This window comes from Sardina pilchardus, chromosome 2 (assembly GCF_963854185.1).
Source record: "Sardina pilchardus chromosome 2, fSarPil1.1, whole genome shotgun sequence".
In the NCBI taxonomy this organism is placed as follows: Eukaryota; Metazoa; Chordata; class Actinopteri; order Clupeiformes; family Clupeidae; genus Sardina; species Sardina pilchardus.
In genome coordinates, this window is record NC_084995.1 from 18,830,238 (window position 1) to 18,854,237 (window position 24,000).

The following is a 24,000-nucleotide window of genomic DNA, read 5'->3' on the forward strand; positions in this document are numbered from 1 at the left end:
TTTTGCATATGTTTTGCCAAGATGTTGACACCTGCTTAAACATTTCAATGAAAAAAGAAGTGTTTTAACTTAAACAGTTTACAATACAACAAAAGTTGGAACCCTTCTTGCAGGACAGAAAGACTGACATCATCGAGCTGAGATACAGACTGACTAAACAATCACACCTAAACTGGCTCTTTGAACAGGCTAATCACCTGGGTTCCATGAGAACTGCTCCATGTTCCGTAGACACACGATCAACAACAGGACGTAGTTGGTAAATCTTTCCTTGATGTCTACAAATAAATAAACAAGAAAAAATACTTTATCTATGAGCGTGGCATTGATCACTAATTGAGTGATTATTAGGCAAAAAAAACTGAATAGAGACAATAGCATCAAACTTAAATGAGAGTTCAGTATAGCTTGTAAGCATCAAATATACAGTAGGTCATGTTATATTCACTAAATAAAAACTATGGCCTATTTTCCTGTGTTCAACAGATTGTTATGCTTGTGAATAAATGAATGAACCCGTGCTTGACAAATGAATTAATAAAGACAGAGGAGTGTTTATTATTGGAGTTTTTATCGTACTGATGAAACCTCATTTCCACATCAAAAGGACTAAGAGTGTAGATGAGATTCACACAATACTCCCTAACTCCATCTGTACTTGACATCTGTGCTTCATGTGTGTGTGTGTGTGTGTGTGTGTGTGTGTGTGTGTGTGTGTGTGTGTGTGTGTGTGTGTGTGTCTCACCGCTATTTGACATCTGGAACAGGTTGTTCTTCTCAAACTTCTTGAACACACTCCCTTTTATCTCTACAAACTGCACACAAACACACACACACACATTTATAAAGGCAAACATTTCAAATCACAACCATGAGATTTTTTAACTAAATATTTTGCAAGAGAAAAATAACCTTCGACCACAACTATTGAGAGTCTTTTCATCAGTGAAAATAATGATGCGTGTGTGTGTGTGTGTGTGTGTGTGTGTGCGTCTGCACTCACGTTGTTGGACATCATGATGGTGAGCAGGGACTTGTTGTGGGAGTTGAAGGCCACGTTGAGGGTGGTGGCCTGCACCATGATGAGGATGGCATGCAGGACTGAGGACACACGCTCAGGAAAAACAAACAATCCCAGATCACATTTCACACACACACACACACACACACACACACACACACACACACACACACACACACACACACACACACACACACACACACACACACGCACACGGACGCACACGGACGCACACGCACAAACGCGCACACGCGCACACACTGTTCTCAGAGGACCTGGAACCTCTACTTACATCCCTGCCGCATCTTTACACCATATCAACATATCTGACCCCTGATGCCTTTACCACATATGAACTAATTTGCCATGTGTGCACCATAGACATGAAGTTCCATATATACAGTCTATGGCAGTGATTCTTAACCATAGGGCCGCGGCCCAAACCTGGGCCGCCAGCAACCCACCGAGGGCCGCAGCAAACTTTCAGTTTTGCATCTGTGGGCCGCAAGGGCCGCGGGACTGCCTTCAGGGGTGTCCAAACCAACTGCGCCCCGCCACGCACTTTAATTCGGCCCGCCGAGCATGCATTAGTTTATCATAGATCCGCAACGCACTTAGGTTATCATTGGCTATTCGCTATTTATTTATTTTTTTTCAGCAACGACGTTGTGCTTGACATTACTGCAAACTGCATTGCACTCTTCTTAGAGAACGTTTACATTTACAATGTCAATATCAAAACAGCATGTATAGAGATCCTTGATACATAGAGATGATGCATAGAGATGTTTGAAATCTCTATTGCAGCAAATCTAATTATGTTACTCATAACGTTACTCATAACGTAGCTAATTGGGAACGCGTTTGAGCGCGCATGAAAAGGAGAGAAAGCCCCAGCTGGCTCGTCATTGTTGATAACTGATATCTCCTTTTTATAAGAAACGAAAAACGCGAAGACAACATAGTTCCACTCCTGAGCAATCTACTGTGAGAGGGCACTGCAGCCACTGAATGGAGCGGGCAAGAGTCTTAAAGTGACAGTGCACCATTTATAAATGAATTAAACAGCATCATATTAACCGTATTTCTTAACAAATTTATTTTCTACAACAAAAAAATACTTGGTCATTATTATAATTTAAATTAAAATAATTCTATACGGCATTGTGTGTGTACATGTGGGGGGGGGGGGGGGGGGGGGGGTAATATTGAATGGGCCCCGGGCCACTTTGTACTTTAAAAATTGGGCCTCGAGGTCAGAAAGGTTAAGAACCCCTGGTCTATGGTGTACACAAACTAAAATGCAGTATGAGAAATGTATCACTGCTCACCAAGGTTTTTCCAAAATCTAAATGTTCTTTAGTTCTAATAAGCACTCCTCAGAGCTACCAGTCCCTATACATTAGAGGCCCTTAAAGATAATCTATACAAATGCCTCAATTAGTGATTTCAAGGGATTTACGGAGGACTTATTATGCTGACATGTTATAGTTCCATACGAGCTATGAGTATTTATGCTTTCTTTCAGAAAAGGATACACACATAGAGTACCGCCATCAGGAAGTGAGGGATGACGCCAATATGTGCCCTCTTCCTCTCCTTGGGCTCGGTGGCCGTCCAGTACAGGGCATCTAGGATGTCCTGGCCAAAGGAGGAGAACAAGCGGTCTGCCACCTGAGAGAGAGAGAGAGAGAGAGAGAGAGAGTGAGAGAGACATTAAGTATAGCATTGAAAGACAGTACAGATGCAATAGAATCACAGGAATTCCTCTTACAGATGCCTGTCCCCAGATATAGATATATTTCTCCGCTATTGGTCACAATGAACATATGTGCTGTTCCCAATGCTACCACATGGTGCTGCTGTTTCCATCTCTCCCTATGACCGTAGGACTGGCCTCTCAAAACACTGAATCAATTCATCAGTAACTTCTTCTGATGATTCGAGTTGAACCGGTTGCAACTGAATCCGCAGAGAGTGACAACACCTTTTAATTCAGGCACAGATATGAAGTCATTTCATTTCCCAGACACTACACACTCCCCCACCTACGAGGGCAGCCTACATAACCATGCCAGTACACACACTACTCTTAAAAGAGACCCATCAGGATGTGAACACCCTGTATTTTGGCTCCGCCCAGAGCTGGGTCACCCTGACCCAAACGGCCCAGTTCCTCCTACAGAGCTACTGCCTCAGAGTTATACTGACATCACACTTAAGAAGAGTTATGGACCTTTAAATTAACTTGATATCATATGACAAGATAGCCACCGTGAATGATGAATTGATAATGATGTATTGTAACCTTTTGATGACTACAACATACATGTTGTCAAACCGTTGAATAATTCTCTTAAACTTCAATGTGCTTATACCGCAGAGCCTGATGTAAGCGCTTAGCGAAACCCATTGCTCATTCACTCCAAATGAAATTAATATACAGTTAAACCATTGGATAATTCTCCTACACTTCAATGTGCTTAAACACTGTAGGTGCTTGCGAGTGATGCTGTGCGTACTGTACCTCCAGCATGTTGTAGATGATGTAGAGCTTGATGACGGACTGGCCCCGGATCATGTGGTACATCATGGAGTAGTCCACATAGTGCATCATGGAGTAGCACAGCACCATGATGAAACCCTTCAGCACGTCACACACCTGCGCCGGCTGCAGGATACGGGACCCACTGGGTACGCGCACACACACACACACGCACGCAGAGAGAGAGAGAGACACACACAGAATGTACAAGTTAATTTGTGATATGCTGTCAGTCCTGTTGAACATCACTATCTCTGTTGTTACACCCATACCAATTTAAAGAGCCATCTGTGCAACATAAAAATCAATTTGACAAGTAATGCATGGAGTTATGTATGGAGCTTCTCATTCAAAACGATTTAGACACAATGCCAATCTATTAAAGCGCTAACAGACTACGATATCGACTGCACTGTGAATATTAGCCAGATTAGTTTAGACACCATGCAAAACGCCTTTACATGTGGGGCACCCATAAGTGTGAGCATTTCATTATAGTTTAATTACCATTGCCAGACAGGTAACACAACTCTTTCAGACACTCAATATCTCTAGTGCACCTTACAAGTGTTATTTTCACAAGGTGTGTGAGTCTATAGTCTATAGTGTCCTTAAAGCTTCAAATTGGGCCTGGCTGTTTGTTTACAACAGAAGACTACGGAGCCAGAAAGGCATCATTAACATCATACACATCCACCCACACTTCCATCACATACTCTCTCACGCGATCCTGCTAAGAGCTTAGCTGCCAATCTGTCACTGGAGCGCAAATCAAATTGCTGAGCTGGGATCAGCTGTAATGTTTTCTGCCACCTGGGTGACCTTTGGCAGAGTGTGCAGCAGCAGCACACCAAACATCAGGACAACAGCGCCATCTACTGGTGAATCTCCACACATGGCCAGATAGTGCAGACACATTCAGGCACACAATGCCAACTAGTGAATGACATGAGCACTATTTTCTATGGCTTTAAGTGTGTCTCTATCAATCTATTATGACTACTTATGTTTTGACTATTTTACTATTTTTTTGTTTTGACTATTTTATTTTACTTATTTATTTATTTATTTATCAATTTTTGTTTGTGCATTTATTATTATTATTTTGTTTAATATTTAGCATTGCACATTGAGCTCGGAGAAATGCAATTTCCTTTTGCAGTGCACTATTTGATGAATGGCAATAAAGTTTACTTTAACAAAACTGACAGTCTCATTTCCAAATCCAACAGAGTCAGATGCCAGAGGAAATTCAGATGTCAGAGGGAATTCAGTCTGGAGTCTCTACGCCCAAACCAGAGATGTTCTTTTAGGCGAGTGTTATACTAGGATGAACAGATGAGCAACAGCTATGCAGTCATCCACTACAACCCTGCGCTCGCTTGAGTTGCAGTGGCTGCGGCTAGAGAAGTGAGATATGATATTGGTCGAGAAGAAGGAGGTTTTTACCATTCTCCTTGTGGATCTCACATATTCTCGTTGCTCTGATTCGATAGCTCTACCCGATCGCGCGCTGAGGCATTTGTTTTCCTGTATCGGTTGAAACACGCTCCATAATCAAGTTCGAATGGCATGATACCAGACTTGAATTCTGATAAGAGTTTGAGTCTGGCTATGCTAGAGCACCGGAGGAACACTGTGACTTTCACATAAGTACATGACAGCGTAAGAATAGCAAACAGCTGCAATCATAAGGGTGAGTGTGTGTGTGTGTGTGTGTGTGTGTGTGTGTGTGTGTGTGTGTGTGTGTGTGTGTGTGCTGTGTGTGTTGTGCATGCGAGCCTGCCTTTGTAGTAGTGTGCTACAGAGGGGCTTCAGATCGCTGATTTCTCTATGTTAGCATGAAGCTTCTGCTAGCCAAAAAGCAGTGGTGCCTGCAGAACATTTGTGTGTGTGTGTGTGTGTGTGTGTGTGTGTGTGCGTGTTTACACAAATGGTCGGGGTGATGGCAGCCAATCCCAAGCAGGGTGGTGCATGGAACGAGCGTGAGCCTTCGTTAAGAGAAAGCGCTCCTTGGCAGAACGGCTCCTGAGCATGTTTACAGTACCTGCTTTTTTTGCAGTAGGGGCATATATTAGCCCTGCAGAGATACACACACACACACACACACACACACACACACACACACACACACACACACACACACACACACACACACACACACACACACACACACACACACACACACACACACACACACACACACACACACACACACACACACACACACACACACACACACACACACACACACACACACACACAGTGAAATGTAACCCAATTACTGGATCTTATCAAGGCCAAAAACAGAGCTTAGTAAGATTTGAGAGGCAGAGGCAGAGTTGGGTTAAGTCTATCGAGTCATGTTAGACACCAATTCTGCTTCACAGAGAGCTAGTTAAGCTCTTACACTATGTGTGTCAGCAATCAGCATAGAGCAATACATGGGGTGCTAAGTGTGCCAGACTGTGTATCGCGTGCATGTGTCAGGTATAGGGGTGTAAGGGGTGCATGTGTGTGTGTGTGTGTGTGTGTGTGTGTGTGTGTGTGTGTGTACATGTGTGTGAGGTGAGGAGAGGTGAGCATAACTGTATGGCACGTGTGCGTGTGTGCGTGTGTGTGAGAAAGACGCAAGAGTGTGTGGGAGCACATGGTCTCACCTGAGTCCACAGCAGGGCAGTGTGAGCAGCCGGATGAGGGCCAGCAGCACTCTGAGAGGCAGCAGAGTGAACACGTACAAGAACGCATCCAGACACAGGAAGAAGCCAAACGTCATCAGCTGCACCGGCACACAGAGGGAGAGAGAGAGAGAGAGAGCGACACAGAGAGAGAGAGAGAGAGAGAGAGAGGGAGAGAGAGAGAGAAACAGGAAGAGACAGAAAGTGGCAGAGAGAGACAGAAAGAGGAAGAGAGAGAAAGACAGGACAAAGGTTAAAAATTATTAAAGTATTAATCATTAAAAGAGTCTCCTCACCCTGTGTGCTAAATAATGAAACTTGAAGAATCAAGAAAATTCAACAAATTTCCAGAACGTATGAACAACATCAGCGCCATAACTACCTATGTTCACATAAGCAGGCCAAATTCCACATGCAACATAACACTACCATGCCACCAGTGTTGCTTTGTGCTAACTCCCAGCCCTTAAGAAGCTTAAACCAACTAGCCCTCAGCCTGCTCCTACTCAACCAGTACCTTTGGAAAGACTCGTAGCAGAGCGTCTCGCCCCATTCCTCCAGAGGCCCGTTTCCCGGGCCTGGGTCCCCCCACTCCAGAGCTCTTTCAGTGGGGCCTGGGAGCCGTGGGACTTGGGGGAGGGTGGCTTGCCTTTGGAGAGCGCGTGGAGGATGAGTGCTCCTCTGAGGAAATGCCAGCTCACCCATGCATGACTCAGGCAATCAGGCTCTAACCTGATTGGCTGGATGTGACCTCTGGTTGCTGACTTGTGACCTCATCACCTCAGCAATCTATGAGCCTTTGCTTGTGACAATGGGACACCCAACTCAATTTGCCTTTGCCAAGCAAAGAGTAGGTACTTGGTTTTTACTAAGTTTACAAATTCTGAGATTTTTTTTTTTTTGGTCTTCACAGTATAAACTTTTAATTGATTTAACAAACCAGACCACCAAAATGTGTGCTTTTTGCATGGCAAGTAATGTAGACTGAAGTGACGGTCACTTGTTTGCTTACTTCACTATCATGCTATTTCATGAATGTGTCTTCCCCACATTAAAATGTCTTACGTGCACCTACTGTACAGTAAGTGTGTCTGCAGAACTCAAGCCAAATGAACATACAAAGATATTTAGGTGGTAGATCAAAGTGAACATGCAAACAGTAAACAGTGAATGTGCACAGACAATGTGCAAGAGCAAAGCAAGTGAGCCCTTGGTCTTATCAAAGCTATGGTATTAAGATAAATATGACCTGCCAATCGATAAGAGTTTGTGTGAATTCTGCATGATAGATACATGCATTCTCTGGCCCTGCTGACAGCATATATAAACATGCTCTTTCAAAAGGCACCCAAGCCCTCTGCAAACCACAGGAAAACCCTGATTTGCTTGTCTTTGTCTCCCTCTAGTGAATGAAAAACTACAGCACACAAAAGAGAAACTTCAGTATGTATGATGCATAGACTAGTGCCTGATGTCTGATGGCAAAAAAGAATACCTTCCAATGAGATGTAAAAAGACGAAAGAGAGACAAAAAAGATAAGTATACTACAAAGAGAAGGCACTGGAGCTGTGAATGCAGTGTAAGGTTGCATCTGAAGGCCATGGAGCAATATACAGTAATAGGGGTTTCACATTATTGATTTTTACAAGTTGTCCGTTCTATCTCTTAATAGTTATCGACCAGTCGACTAGCTGAACAGTGTTGGTGCTAACGTTATTGCTAATGCTAGCTATTAGCAATGAGTGTTTCATCTTTAGATGATTACGCATAGTATACATATTCTTAGTATACATTAGCACAGCTGTACACAACTTATATGTTTCATCTTTAGATGTTATCCATAGCATACATACTGTAGTTTTAGTGGACATTAGCACAGCTACAGTACACACAACTTATATGTCACTGAAGAACAGGCCTCTTTTTCAGTGAAGTTCTTTCACACACGATTGACTAGTCTGTTTAGCCTTTAGCCATTTTGTTCACAACTATTTGACTGCTGCCTACAGCACAGATTAGTGATTTTAGTTAGTTCACTAGTTAATGAATCCCCCACAACAAACACAGCCAAAGTCATACTTCATATATTCATATAATTCCTTTTCTTTAACTAATAAAACGCATACCTTTACATAAAGAAAATGAATTGCAACAGCTAGTTAGGGTCCATTGTAAGGTGATGACACAAAGGTGACAGATGACATATTGCAAGTAAACTGTGCTCCTCAGGAACTGCTTGTTCTTTCAATCCACTAGAGGCTGTTCCATAGAGTGGATACATACCGTCAGATTTAAGCTTATGCACGTGGAACTGCAAGTTCACACCATTTGATTTATTATGACTTGCCAATGTAAACACAGGAAGTTTGGCCTGGATTTCTATTGGTGGCCCTACTACACTGTTTATTTATTGGTCATTAGTAAAAACATAACCTATTGACAAGCTAAATTTCATTTTTTTTTTTCAAGTTTACTTTATCATTGACTTCTGACTCATAGGACCAAATAATGACAGTTTAATCCAAGTGTTATGTCCAAATCTCCTCTGATCTGTGTGGATGTTGGCCCAGGCTGACCAGGGAGGTATTCCAATTACGTGGTCTAGTGATAAACCTACAGACTAAAGAATAAGAGATAAATCTCCTACAACAAGAGCCCTATGACATTGATTTGTTAGGAGAATGAAGCCATATAGCTCTTCTATTAGGAGGTTTACCACTTACACTCACTTACCTGAGTTAACTTACTCAGGTCTGTCACTAAACCATGTACTTGGAATGCACCCCAGGAATGCGTAGCATAGTAGTGTGGTAGCATAGTGGCGTTGTAGCATAGTAGCTTAGTGTAGCACCAACCTTTTCCAGCTCTTTGGGGATGCGTAGGCAGGTATAGACCCTCTCCCTGCGCTCTGTGTATTTGGCCTCATTGTGTTCCAGAAAGTAGCCTCTGGTCAGCTCAGCACTGATGAAGCGCACCAGGGAAAGATCTGCATTCGAAACCAACAAGAAGACAGTCAACAACCACACACAAACAAACACACAATGCATCGTTGCAAGAAGACAATGGGCTTTTCCACGGCTCCTATTCTTTACATGCACATATTATGCCATTTCACTCTTTCTCTAGCCGCCTCCCTCATACACACAACTCTGTGCACTCACTCACTCTCCCTCCCTCCCTCCCTCCCACACACACACACACACACACACACACACACACACAAATAGACACATATACACACACACAAACGTGTGCATGGGTGGAGCAATTCTCACCCACCCCACCCCCAAACATACACACACACACGCCCACAGTCATACAGCCATACAGCCATACACATACACCCACATTCAAGCAGCCATACACACAGAGGCATAGCATTCTGTACATTCTGGTCTTTTTTTGCGGGACAGAATGATCTGTGCTGCTGCTGCAGGAGGCAAACGCGCTGAAAAGAGCAGGAGCCTCCAGGCCCCCGGGCAGGACCCTCCTATGGATCTGCTTTTCATTGGGCAGGAGGACACACGCTTCTGCTCGGGATTTTTCTTTTCTTTTTTTGTTCCTTTTTAGCCAATGCGCTTCCCAAGCGGTGAGATTGAGGGGAACTAGCCCGGTCTGTCCTGTACTGTTCTGCTTTCGTGTGCTTCCTCTGTCCTCGTCTATTAAAAAAAAAAAAAAAGGCCAGTAGTTTGGGACACAAACTTGGCCTCAGGGCGACAAACAAAACCACATGGAGACACCAGCACCAGCAGCAGCAGCAGCAGCAGCAGCAGCAGCACACATGTGCACACCATGCGGCTACACAGCCACAACTAAGACTGTGTGAGAATCATAACATTGCTTTTGCACAATGATGATATTTATAAACACTATTGTGCACGCTAATGGGGTAATCTGAGCTGTGCCACTTCTGTCGATTACATGTACAGATGTACCCCTACTGCTGCAGCCCCACACACACACACACACACACACACACACACACACACACTTCAGAGGAGGGGAAGACACTGGGGTCAGTCAGCTGCATCAGATGAAAACAAGAGGTCAGGAAGATAGATATGGCATAATGTTTCTGGAAAGCTCTTTGCTCTTTGACGTACTCGAGACAGATCTGTCACACCACACATGTGTCTGTGTGACAGTCAGCACAAATTTGCAGGAGACAGCTCTGCCAACCCTGTGCACACACTCAACCTACGACCCATCAGGCACTGCTCGACTCCAATATGATCATCTTCATGTACTCGGATCACCAACAATCCCCCAGGTGAAACAAAATCTTCCCAAGACACTTATGAGACCTACAATACCATTCACAAGATCGGTTTATAGACCTTAATAAATTCCCACGGCCATTTCCTTGACACATAAATTCTCACTCAGCTTCACACTGATATCTTCAAGATAAAGATGCAACCTGCTAGAAACAAATGAGAAAAGTTTGCTCACGTAACAGGCCCAATCCGTGCTACTAATTCTGCACCAGTTGTGTCACACTGACATTTGACATTTCAAAACTAATCCATAGCTTCAACGTGAATGAACCCGCGTGACTTCATCACTATGCCTCACAGAGAGCACAGCCTGGAGACTAGGCCTCTTTAAAAATGTGGATTAGTTTCAGAAGTCGCAATGCTGTAACCCTTCATTCCCACACATGTGACCTCTGGGCTACAGTTCACCTGCACTCTCAGGAGTGAGGTACTACCTTTTCTTTAGTTAATTCTCACTTGTTTTGCACACAAACTGAAGACAATTATCTGCAAAACAGAATACAGTGTTTTACTACTCTAAGAACTCTCCAAAGTGCAGAAACAAAGAGAGCTATCATTTTTGTTATCAAAGCAAAATATCTTTGGGTCATACGGCTAAATACTAAGCAAAACTTGCAGTAACAGTAACAATGTAGTAAGCCTATTACACCACTTAGCCTACTGGGCCGTATGACACAATTCCTAGGAACAACACAACAAACTATTTGAATTGTTTCCCTTTTGCTAATGAATCGTTATCAAGTAGGCTAACCAATCGCTTACAGGCAGAGTTTGGGTGGCTGCATCGTGTCCTCTGCACCCTGTTTCGGGTGTGTAGCATGGAGACCCTACACTACAGGAAACTGGAGCAATAATAGATGCATCAAAAGTCCATTCTCTCATCCGGCGCCACTTGAGTTTGGACAGAGAGAATGAACAGCACAGCCTTGGCATCAAGAATAGTGCAAAACATACCTGCTACTCTAAACAACAGATGATTTAGCAACCCGTTTAATAAACTACAATACAAAAAAAAGAAGGTTGTAGCCTATCACTTTAAATGAAACACACAAAACGCATTAGAATAGAATAGAATAGAATATATACTTTTTTGATCCCGTGAGGGAAATTCAGTTCTCTGCATTTAACCCAATTTAACCGAATTAGTGAACACACAGCACACAGTGAACACACAGTGAGGTGAATCACACAACCCAGAGCAGTGAGCTGCCTGCCCAACCAGCGGCGCTCGGGGAGCAGTGAGGGGTTAGGTGCCTTGCTCAAGGGCACTTCAGCCGTGGTGGACTGGTCGGGGATCGAACCGGCAACCCTCCGGTTACAAGCCCGATGCGCTAACCAGTACACCACGGCTGCCCCATTAGGCATGAAGAAAAGTTTGGCCAGTAATAAATGCATTGTTTGAATTCCACATCAACTGTTTACAAGCAATCTGACAAGCAGGAACAAATAGAGTGCATATGCCTAACACTGAGGCCATTGAGGGGCTTGAGTTTCGTCCACTCATTGGAATGCTCAAAGAGACGCTGTGCATCAATTTAAAAAAAAAAAAATAAATATGTTTTTCATGGCATAAGGTCATTCAGAGGACAGACGAATGCAGCTATCATTCCAACTAGCCGTCTAGGCTATGCACTAGGCTATGCCGTTTTCTGCGCAAGTTATGCACCATGCAGTTCTGTGCATGCTGCGGTCCAGTGAAAGTTAATTACAGCATGGTATTATTTGCTTACTGTATCAGCCAAAGGCATGAGTTGCCATGCTAGCAAGGCTATTTTATCAATGCCAACTATGTTGTTGGTGTTTGTCGTCTTTTTTTCCAGTAGATGTTTTAGTATCAATATCTCTAACTCCTTGCTGCTGCATTAAAACATACACCCACACCCTCTACAAACTGGTTACAAGTGTGTCCTTAAGTGAACCTTTAACCTAGGTGAGTGTCAACCACACACAGCAGAACTCTGCCACTCCTCTTTCCTGTTGCAACCACTCAGTAACCTACATAATGTCTGCACAAGGGGGGGGGGGACTACAGACCCACTGTAAAGGGAACATTTTGTTGTTCCAATTGATTCTCAATAGGCCAATTTCAAACCTAAAAATAACCTACCTCCATTAGGACAATCAGTCATCATGATAAACTACTGAGAGCAACTAGAGAATGGTTAAGAAATGTAACTAGTGTCACTAGCTTACTGTGCCAAATGCATAACATTACGCCATACCACGATGGTGGTGGTAATTTCAGCATGTAAATTAACGTTAACAAACTAATGACAGTGTTATCAAAATAATGAAAAATGACACTTTTTTTTACACTTTCCAGAGCATCCCAGATGACAAAGTCAGTGCAACGTTATTGTGACAGACTATCCTATTGCTATTTTAGCATAATCTGTTAAAACAACCACCTAGTACTAGAAGTTGTGGGTCTGGTTGGCTTTGACTTCATGCGTTACCTCAAATGACCCTGCCATAGTTGCTCTGTCAGTACTGTAGCAAGCTCGTCAACGATAGCTAGTGTTGGCTGGCATACATTATAAGTTATGCTTTCGGGGAAAAGTTAGAGCCTGTTGTTAAAGTGTTTGCTACTACAGCTCGATTTAATACAACATACCTTACAGAAAGGAATGAGGGAGAAATAAACTCCGAAAATCGTTGACATGTTCAGAGTCCACGAAATATTGAGGTAAAAATAATAACAACGTTTCTAAAGGTATGTGCAGAGGATAGTCTAAGCAAATGACATTACGATCGTGCTAATGTTGTTATTTCTGGAGAGGCAGGCGGTTTCATGAACAGCTGTCTGCCTGCCTCACATCCACGTAAGACAGATACTGCATGTTGATATCCACAGCTGGATGAAAGTTAATTAATGACGCACTATAATTACTGATCTAGTTATCTAACACAGTTTACAGCTAACTAAAGCATAATTCATTGGCATGTAAACTAGCCACATTCGACGTAATTCATTTTTGGTTATGGTTAAGCTAGTTATGCTAGCTAGTAGCTTGACAACAAACACACTGGTCTACTTTAACGTTCGATCCTGTTATGCAATCTGCCACATGATTAGGCTAACTTAACTGAGGAGAAACACTCAAATACATCATGCATAACATTTAAGCTTATGCCACACTACCATATTTAAGTAGCCAGTTTGTTATTTCAGGCTAGCATAGAATATTTGCTAGCAACTATGTTGTGACAGCTCAGTAGTAGTGCAGAGTCTAGCTAACTGATAGCGATAGCTAGCTGACGTTTTGGTGGACGCAGATTGCCCTCACCAGAGAGATTACGCTTCTTGTCCTTCTTATTGGCGTTTCTTTCATAGAATCCCAAGGTCTCTGTCACTTCGGAGGGGCCACCACTCTTTTCGGACCGGTTGGTGTTGTTAGAGGCCCTTTTCTCCCTCTCCTTATCCTCATTCTCGGTTTCTTTTTCCTCCCCAACGCCAGCCGCTACCGAGTCCGCCATCTTCACTCGTTCGCATCGAAATCAGCCGACAGACACAACATACCCAAACGTCACTGGGAACCTCATCAGCTGGGACTACATTTACCACAATGCAAAGCCCATAGGGTCGTCCTACCTCTGTTACATAACAAAATAACATTAAGCGATTTAAATTCAGAGAACATCTTGGTTAAGTAGGCTATGTTGTGCTTATGTTTTATGTTTTCCTTTTTCTTAATATATAGCTCTTTTTCTTTATCTTTTTTGTGAAGGGAACACACATTGATTAGGCCTGCACACACACACACACACACACACACACACACACACACACACACACACAGAGCTATAATCTGAGTCACATGGTTTTGAGTACAGGTACAGTAGGCCTACTCAGTCTCTGCTAATAAGATGTCAGGAAACCTAGAAACTATGAAATTCACTGTCATGATGCAAATTCACATTTCATGACTGGGAAAAATATGAATTAGGCTACTGTAGTTCCTCCATTCTCAGCTCGCATCCTGAACCAATCTTGTCCTTAGATATCAGAGTAATCAGAGAGAGAGAGAGAGAGAGAGAGAGAGAGATCGTGATTGTGAAATGTAAAATTCCATGACTTTTCCTGACTTTACCTGAGAACGAATTTCCATGGTGACCAATGATCTCAAACTCAAAGCAGCCGCAGGGCTACTCAAGAAAGCTGAAACGCTAAAATCTAGATATGCACAAATTTACAAATGCACAGGAAGCTATTTTTGTATTAATGTGTTTTGTCAAGTACAATTTAAACTACTAGGCTACAACAAAATTCCCTGATATTCCATGACTTTGCCACACAAATGAGAAAATTCCCTGACTTACCATAACCTGGAATATAGCCTAGACTTTTCAAAATTCCACAATATTCCAGAAATTCCATGACCCGTGGGAACCCTGTAGCTACTAGTGAGACATAGTGAGCAATGTCAAAAGGTTTTGAGGCCTAGAGTGTCTATTTTCCCTCAGAGGCAACCAGCTGTAATACAGAATATTTCTCACTAGAGGGCAGCCTGCTACAGTACATGACAGAGCCGTATAGGGCTCTGGCACATGATGTGAGTATAGCAATCTGGATGGCAATCGCTCCCTCAGCCAAGTCGGATGACAAATCTCTCTCAAAACAAACTCATACGGTAGGATTTGCTTATGGTGAAACACTATAAACAGTCAAAGCTCAAAAGTCCAAATGATAAATGCACTCCTTCAAATACTAGTCACCACAGAATCAAAACCAATTGTCAACTAAACACAGTTTATTAGCACAAATAAGAGCAAAGCATACATGAAACACACAAGTGTTGACAGACATAGATATCTGCAGGTATATTCCATTTGGGGTTAAAATAACGTGATAACAGATGTTTGAAAATGTACTTTGCATCATAACAAATGCAGAAATATACAAACAAGGTATATGCATGAGTGCATGAACAGTGGAGGGAGGGGGGGGGGGGGCTTTGAGGTCATTTTTTAGCAGATATGTTCAAACATGAATTGTATAACACAACTAAGGAACAGCACATCCTGCATAAGAGAAACAAAGGTTAAATTCAGCTGCCCTGTGTATGAGTCTGTTAATATCGTATTTACATAATGAACATGTTATATTCCCAACCTGAACAGCACTAAAATTCTGGAATCATTAGAAAAGTGTTCTAGGACATACAGTAGGCTATATGCCCTAAAATGCTCTGATTGACATTGCCATGCAATACAGGACCTTGCAGTGTGTGTGTGTGTGCGCGTAAAAATAAATCCCTTTGATATCATAGCACCCTTGCACCAACATACAGCCCTTATGTTTGACCCCGACTTGACTTTGGCTATCCCACCCAAGCCTAACTTTATGGTTCTCACCACGAGCATAACAGCAGTCTACACAGATGTTAAGGTCATGCGTATATATGGGATGCATACCTTGCACAAGGAGACTAACTCAGGGTATCACCTCATTCAACACAAAAACTGTCTCAAACATAACACACACAGACACACACAGACACACAGACACACAGACACACACACACACACACAGACACACACACACACACACACACACACACACTCACATCAGCAAAAGGGAAGCAGTCAAGTCCCCACCCCCACACACTAAATTCAATTTTCTCCCGGGCAACGTTTGGTCATAAAGCCACCAGGAGTTAACCGGAGCAGAGATTTCAAAAGAAATCAACCAGATGCTTTTTAAAGAGGGGGGGGGGAATCCCCAGTAATTACAATCACATGCTCTCACGTCAGAAATGATCAGACAGACATGCACTGACCTTACCAACACACACAGACAGACACACACACACACACACACACACACACACACACAGACACACACAGTCCCAGGCGCACACACAGACACAGAAACACACATACACACACTCTTGCACCCATGTAAGAAAAAGATTGGAGAAATACTTAAGGTAAAATTCCCAGGGTGGGCTTAACCCCTATATTTAGTGGTTAGTAAGTTCAGGTGTTATCTGTTTTGCTCGGCTAAAGAAGCTTTACAGGATTATTGACTTGTGCTCTGATCTAACACAAGCACCGAATGTTTTACTAAGATATTTATTTGTGCATAGTATTGTTATGATAATGGAATTATATTGTAATAGATTATGGTCATAAATTCCTAACACTGCAAGCAATGTTACGCCTGCTTTTAGCAGGTGACATTTATGGCCATTTCAACTCCTTGATTATACAAACAGCTAATATATTATTCAAATTAATTACAAATTATACCCTACAAATTGGTTGCAATTGTATATGTATTATCGTCCAGAATGTTGTTTAGATTGGGAATACAAATCAAAAACATTAACCATAAAAAGAACAAAACAAACATGTAACATCTACTGTCAAAGTCTGCTCATGAACTGTGTTCAAACTCAATGTTTTTATTTTATAATGACATCAGTAAATATGACCAGTTGTTTACTACACAAGGAGCGGGCCTTTTTGGTCTTCAGAGTGACTTCATAATTTACAAGTTATTCACGAGAGGAAATGTAATGTTTAAAAAAAAAAAACACCAAAATATAAATTTCTTGAGATTTTTCTTTCCTTTTTTACTAAAAAAACCCCAAAGGGAAACAAATGGATAATGCTTCTTCAGACAAACCGTCTGTGTAAAAGATGATGAACAATAAGTCACCAGGGGGAACATTGTTTAACAAACCGTTGCCATACAATATGACATTCACAAAGTTTTTTTTTTTTTACAACTTCTGTGTGGCTACAAATAAATGGAAGAAAACATAGATACAAATTGCTGTACATGGGTGTAAAAAATGAGGCAGAGAGAATCAGATGCTATGTACATATGTGTGTGGGTGTGAAGCAGAGCTGATATGTTACACTGTACACAGATGTATAAAATGGGGAGGGATCTGTGTGGGCTGAGAGGCCATAGAAAATGACTTTAACTCGGAGATGGAGAAAACAAAGGACAGTATAGCTTACTGCGTCGCCACAAAAAGCAACAATGACAACAAGAACAACAACAACAAAATTGATGTGTTCACTGTTTACTAAAAAAAAATCCCAACATGTCAAGACAACCTATTGTCTTTCTTTCAAAAAGGAGAAAAAAGACCCTCATTATCTCCAACGTCTTCCTAGGCTGAGTGGGTCCTGCATCAGGGCCGCACCTGGGCCAGGCTCGCTCACGCTGATGAAGGCTTTCACACAGAGTCCTGCTCAGTTTGAGTTGGGCCATCGATCAACTTTATCATAGCTGGACGGTCGACTGGATCCATCTTCAACTCAGTTCAAAACGCAGTTCTGGGGAGGGGGGAGGGGGGGGGGGGGGTTGTTCATGTCCAACTCTTTCTTTTCCTCTGCTCGCCAAACTCTACCAGTATATATACAGTGCATATGCAAAATTCCACTCCTCGGGTGATTGTTAATGAGTTCTGCAGAATGAGTGCCCATTGAGTTCAGTCTTTCTTTCTGGAGCTGGGGCCCAGACTTGGTTACTTGGAGAACATCATTGCTGAGGAATTCAGTTGGCTAAGGTTGTTTTGCAGTTATATTTCATGCTATGAGAATTTGTATTGACACAGTATCTGTTTACTGAGCTGTTACTACAGAGAGAGTTGTATAATAGAGTCCTTGGGGTTCCTGTTTAGAACCTGCATGATGACTTGCCATTCTGTGGTGATGGGGGTGTGGGTGGTGCGCTTGTGCTACTGGCTTGGCTGTGTCGCCGTGGCGTCAGTCTTGCTGTCCTGGGGGTTTGGGGGCTTGCTGTTCCAGGGGCCGTTGTTGCCTAGCGCCGGGGAGGAAGTGTAGTCCTCCTCGTCATCAAGGCCGTTGGCGGCGTCATACTGCGTGTTCTCCAGACGGGTGATCAGACGCTCGTCCTCATCCCCAAACTCACCACCCATCAGAGTGGGCTCCCCCACCACCATCACATCCTGCAGAGGAAGAGAGGGAGGAAGGGGAAAAGAGGGAGAGGAAGAGAGGAAGGGAGGAGGAGAGACAAGGGAGAAAGATGGGAGATATGGAGCAGAATGCAGGAAAGAATTTGGCAGGGATAGGCAAGCAGGAGAGGTTCGACATGAGGAACAAAAAATGAGGAGAAACAGAAAGAGACAGATAGAGAGAGGTATGGATTAGAGTGTTGGATAGAGGGAGAATGTCAGGGAAAAGAAAGAAGGGACAAAAATAGCACACAGAGAGAGAGAGAGAGAAAGAGAGAGAGACAGCAAAGGAAAAACAGGGGAGGAGAGAGACAGAATGAACTGCTTATTATTCCATCAAATGAAAGCAGTCTCTCCTACCTAATGATAACCATCATGGCAGATAAACTGTTGAATATGTCAGCTAACTTTACAAGCAACTTAAAGACGTGAGCAACAGCGTGAAGTGTTATTATTAAGTGAGCAAGCTGTGTGTGTGTGTGTGTGTGTGTGTGTGTGTGTGTGTGTGTGTGTGTGTGTGTGTGTGTGTGTGTGTGACTGTGTACCTCAGAGTCTATTTTTGCTCGAAGTATGGAACAGCCTAGATGTCAAGAGCAGACACTCATCTATGCTGCAGTGTAGTTATTGGTGTAGTATTCCTCTGCTCTACATTCTGACTCTCTCTCTCACTCTCTGTCTGTCTGTCTTTCTCTCTCTCTCTCTCTCACACACACACACACATACTGGACACACACACACACACACACACACACACACACACAACTCACTACACTCTCTGAAAATAAGCCCTCTATTGCAGAATAAAAAGGAGAAAAACAAATGTGTAAATTTCCAACAACTTAATTACTTGAGTTCATTTAGGTCTACTCGTCAACTACGGTACAATATGCCTGCTGATTTAGCTCATTTGCATATGTAATTGAGTCGTTAGTATGGCACGTGCTGACTGGCAGCAGGCCCTGGGCTTGCCATCTGTTGTTTGGCACCGCCTGTCAGTCACACCTACCCCGGCTCCGTCTCCGGCCACCCGCCTCCGCGCGCCGCGGAAAACCCCCCCGTCACTCCGCCGGCCGCTTTGGGCTGGGGGAACCAGAGACGGAGAGCACTAATTACAATCACATAGAGAAAGAGAGTCAGACAAGCTAACAGGCTACACGCTAACTAACTGAGATGTAGGCTACATGCTAGAGCTAACAGGACACTATACAACAGAGACACATGGAGGAGCAGCTACATTTTAATTAGTGTTATGTTACTAGTGTAATGTTAATGGCTAATGCATACTAAAAGCCAGGTTAGCTACATGGAAACCTGTTGCATTGAAATAAAAAGTTCTTAGAGTTCCAATTAATTGGCAGAAATAGTATAATGAGATTGTGGTGCAGCTAGAAATATATGTGATTTGGCTGTGTTGTTTGTAATGTAATAATACATTTAAAATTGCTCTTGGTTATGTTTTTTTATGAAAGTGTTCATGTTTTGTTGGTCCATATAAGAGCTGTAAGTATGATTTAATGTGATGCTCTTCATATGTAACTGAAAAACAAAGTTAGGTGTTTATTAGTTGTAGGCGGAACACTAGTCTAATCAAAAGAAGAGGAAAAGAATGATCTTGTTTTTTTAATATATGAACTAAGATGGAATGAAAACTCTACAATCATAATTATATTTTAATCAGACTCACATTTGGAATGCAATCACTTACATTTCAAAAACATAAAATAACACATAAAAACATGTAAATGAATTAAAGCAAAATACTGTTATATCTCAGTGATCAACAGATGGGATTAATCAGCTTCTCTGATTGATGACCAGGACCAGCTAAAACACACCAGCTTCTTTATCCGCATTTAAAAGTTGAGTGCTGCCACCGATTTTAACACCTATCCTGGGTTAATATAAATGCATAAACATGTTACATGTTGATGCAGTTTGACCATCAAAATATATTTTCATTTCACTACAAGGTCACTTACTGAATAGGTTGCAATTTTCCTCAAGTATCAGTAGGGGGCACTGTTGATACTGTCAACAGAATAGCCTTCCTATCAGAGAATAACCTCTGAAAACTATCCCTTATTTCTCTCTCTAACACACACATGCACAAATGCAACAATTCACACATATGCGGACGCACGCAAACACACACACACACATGCATACACAAAACACACACACACACACACACACACACACACACACGTACACACATACACACATACACACCTTGGCCTATGCTCCCTGTAGTGTGAATAGCTGTGTCACTAAACTGATGCCTACAGCCTCCCTCCCCTCTAAACAATTCATTCCTTTCACACTTCAATGTCTCATCTTAAGCATTGTGTGTGTGTGTGTGTGTGTGTGTGTGTGTGTGTGTGTGCAGATGTGTGTGTGCATGCAGTTGTGTGTGTGCGCGTGCAGATGTGTGTGTGTGTGTGTGTGTGTGTGTGTGCTGATGTGTGTGTGTGTTTTCTGGACTAAATGCTTGGCCTACATGTAGGAAGACAGAAAGCTGGGGTTCCTTACAGGTACCTGTGTGGACAGACTGAAGGTGCTGGCCGGACTGCGCTTCTTGCTGTTGCCCACGCCGCTGGACGCGCTGCTCGCCGAGTTCTTCCTTTTCCGCCTCTTGGTCGTCGTCTGTCGGGCTGGCTCAGCTGCCAATCACATCACAAGGGAGAGAGAGAAGAGATGGGCATCGGGTTTCCATTAGGCAGCAGACCAACATCTATGATGTAGGCTGAATAAGTGTAGGGCTAAACAGACTAATGGATGGATGAATTGATGGATAGATGGATAGATGGATGGATGGATGGATAAAGGGATGTATAGAGTGAAAATAATTTCACTGAAATTAAATTATAAATGAAAACAATTTACTGTATGAATGAATGAATTGATGAGAGCATCATGGTTAGATGGGATGGATACATACGTGTGTCGAGTGAAAATAATGCAAATGTCATGAAATTCTGAATCAAACTAATAAATTGATGAGAGCATGAGCATGGTTAGATGTGTAAGATACATGTGTGGATGGATGAAAGGATAAGGGAGAAGTTGCTAATGGACTGATGGTTAGATGAACACATGAATGGGTGAATGTACAGTATATGGACGCTAAGTACCTTTTTTGTGGTTTGTTGGGAATATTTCTGATTTGAAGTTGGGAGGATGACCTAAGAGAAGAAAAAGGATTTTTTTTTTTTTTTTAATCTTGTTCGCTCTGTCTCTCACAAACACTCTCTCTTTCTCTCTCTCTGTCTTTCTCTCACTCACTTCTCTCTGTGTCTGCCCTCGCCTCTGTAAACACACAAAGAGCAGTGTTAGCTGTGAGAGGGAACTGCAAGTGCAGTCACACCGATGTGATGAATATGTTGTAAAAATGAACGTTCAAAAGGAATATCGGGGTTCACCATTTAACATAGATTTTTCAGAACCTTAAATAGTCACAGACGGAATAGTGGGAGCAAAATCTTTTGTTAGAATGTTCAAAACTCTCCTGCTGAAGGCATAAGACATAACCATTACCAACCTCCCCATTTCTACACTGGCACAGGCAGACATTGTTTGGCTGTGCAATAGGGGCATATTTCATTGGCAGTCAGGAGGTGTGGGGGTGGAGAGGATGGGGGAGGGGGGAGGAAAGGAGGGGGGCAGGGGGAGGAGAGGGGAGGGGGGAGGGAGGGAGGGGAGGGGGGTTGTGGGGGTGCGCTATCAGACACATCTTGCTGCGGGGCGCCAGTATCTCTAACCTGTGTTCATTCCTCCAGATGGAAAACAATTCACTCTTTACACCAATGCAAAATATGTAACAGAATCAAATTATTCATTTTGTTTACTTCTCAAGAACATAAAGCATGTTTTCTTTTATTTGAAGAGGTAGAAAAAAAATGAAAATAATAACAATACTCCGAATTACCTTCTAATCCTCTCCTACCTGGGGAAATGATTTTGTATTCTTTTGAACTTAAGCACAATATACAGAATACACTCAAGGTCAACTACTTAATTAATTAGTCCACATTTGTTTCTGCCGAAATCCGTTATACCCTGGACGATGCACACCCGCCGTCTTTGAAATGTTAATTGCGAATAGGAAATATGTTTACCACGTTCAAAAACAAGCTTTACCACTGTAGGCTTAATGGTATTGTTTACCTCAAAAGAAAGGAACTAAAAGAGAGAATAGAGAAACAGAGCAGGGCTGAAATAAACAGGAGAGCGGGTTAGTGGCGTTAACCCTCTCGGAGCCGGGCGCTGGGGTTATCAGCTCCGGCGTGTATGCCTGCTTCCTTCCCTTGGAGAAAGAAAGGAGGGATGTTCACCATGTGCAGATAAGAGGAGAAGAATGGCAGGAAAGACATGGATGAGAGCAGTGTGTGTGTGTGGGTGTGTGTGTCTGTGTGTGTGTGGATGTGGGTGTGTATATGTGTGTGTGTGTGTGTGTGTGTGTGTGTGTGTGTGTGTGTGTGTGTGTGTGTGTGTGTGTGTGTGTGTGTCGGAAATGGGTTTGCGTGTGCTTGTGAGAGTGTCTCTGTGTGTGTGTGTGTGTGTGTGTGTGTGTGTGTGTGTGTCTGTGAGAAAGAGACAGTTTGTGTGTGTTCTCTCCGAGCAAGAGGAATTGTCTGAGCTGGCCACCCAAGCTCTTGCATAAACAGAGCGACAGTGAGAAGTCAAACATATGCCTGCCGCCGCCTCCCAGCCAGACCCCCGTCCGCCCGTCCGCCCGTCCACCCGTCCACCCGTCCACGTCTGCGCCCGGCGCCCGGTCCTACCTGGGGGTGCCACCATGCGCTGCCACTTCTGGAACAGGCAGGTCTTCAGGCAGTCGCGCGGGCTCAGGTTGTACGTCTTGTGGCGCGACATCAACTCTTGCATGGGTTCAAGGATTACACACAGCTGCCAAAAAAAAAGACACAGGGCACAGCCTTTACTTAGGTGTCTGACAGCACGCGCACGTACACACACACACACACACACACACACTTACTTGTGTGTATATGTGTGACAAGTGTGACATGTGTGACGCTAGCTAGGACATGCGAGTGCTGGAAGTGGCCACAGTATACACAGACACATGGTCATGTGCTCGCACATGCATCAGATACAAAGCCATAGGTTGGAGCAGGGGGAATACAGCCCTGTCTGTACCAAGCAGACGAGAAGAGCCAAATCCACAGGGACCAAATCTGCATCTGATTAACTCTCTCTCTCTCTCTCTGTCTTTCTCTCTAGCTCTCCCGTCTCTCTCTCTCTCTCTTTCCCTCTGTCTGCCCCCCCTCTCTTTCTTATTCTCCCCCCTCTCTCTTTCTCTCCTTCTCTCTCTCTTCCTCACATTTTGCGCCGTCTCACACTTTCTCTTATTCTGTGTGTGCGTGTGTGTGTGTGTATCTGTGTGTGTGTGTGTGCCTACATGCAGTACATGTAGACTGCAGGAGCTCAGATAAAGGAGTCCAACAGACACGGGTACCCCACACTGATTTGGGAGGCTCGTGTTAGATCACACACGAGTTTATTGCTCAAATCAAGCCCGAACAG

The 24,000-nt window shown here is 43.2% G+C and overlaps 2 protein-coding genes across 10 annotated transcripts in view; both read right to left on the bottom strand.

Moving 5' to 3' along the window:
• tapt1b (transmembrane anterior posterior transformation 1b) overlaps positions 1-14,014 on the bottom strand; it is a 23,310-nt gene extending 9,296 nt beyond the window's left edge. Inside the window, exons 1-8 of the mRNA XM_062520558.1 lie at positions 13,810-14,014; positions 9,101-9,231; positions 6,227-6,345; positions 3,549-3,711; positions 2,560-2,695; positions 1,004-1,101; positions 746-815; positions 198-278 (exon numbers count right to left, since the gene is read on the bottom strand). Coding sequence (XP_062376542.1) covers positions 198-278; positions 746-815; positions 1,004-1,101; positions 2,560-2,695; positions 3,549-3,711; positions 6,227-6,345; positions 9,101-9,231; positions 13,810-13,999 — 988 coding nt within the window. The 5' untranslated portion in view covers positions 14,000-14,014. The remainder of the gene's footprint in view (positions 1-197; positions 279-745; positions 816-1,003; positions 1,102-2,559; positions 2,696-3,548; positions 3,712-6,226; positions 6,346-9,100; positions 9,232-13,809) is intronic.
• Positions 14,015-15,255: 1,241 nt separating this feature from the next.
• Positions 15,256-24,000, bottom strand: part of ldb2b (LIM domain binding 2b) — a 35,654-nt gene continuing 26,909 nt past the window's right edge. Inside the window, exons 6-11 of one of the 9 annotated variants that reach the window (XM_062520560.1) lie at positions 23,238-23,361; positions 21,739-21,762; positions 21,588-21,638; positions 20,992-21,116; positions 19,463-19,561; positions 15,256-18,450 (exon numbers count right to left, since the gene is read on the bottom strand). In XM_062520560.1, coding sequence (XP_062376544.1) covers positions 18,220-18,450; positions 19,463-19,561; positions 20,992-21,116; positions 21,588-21,638; positions 21,739-21,762; positions 23,238-23,361 — 654 coding nt within the window. In that variant the 3' untranslated portion in view covers positions 15,256-18,219. Of the gene's footprint in view, positions 18,451-19,462; positions 19,562-20,985; positions 21,117-21,587; positions 21,639-21,738; positions 21,763-23,237; positions 23,362-24,000 lie in introns of all 9 variants that reach the window. The other 8 variants (XM_062520559.1, XM_062520613.1, XM_062520607.1 and 5 more) reach the window with 8 other exon arrangements.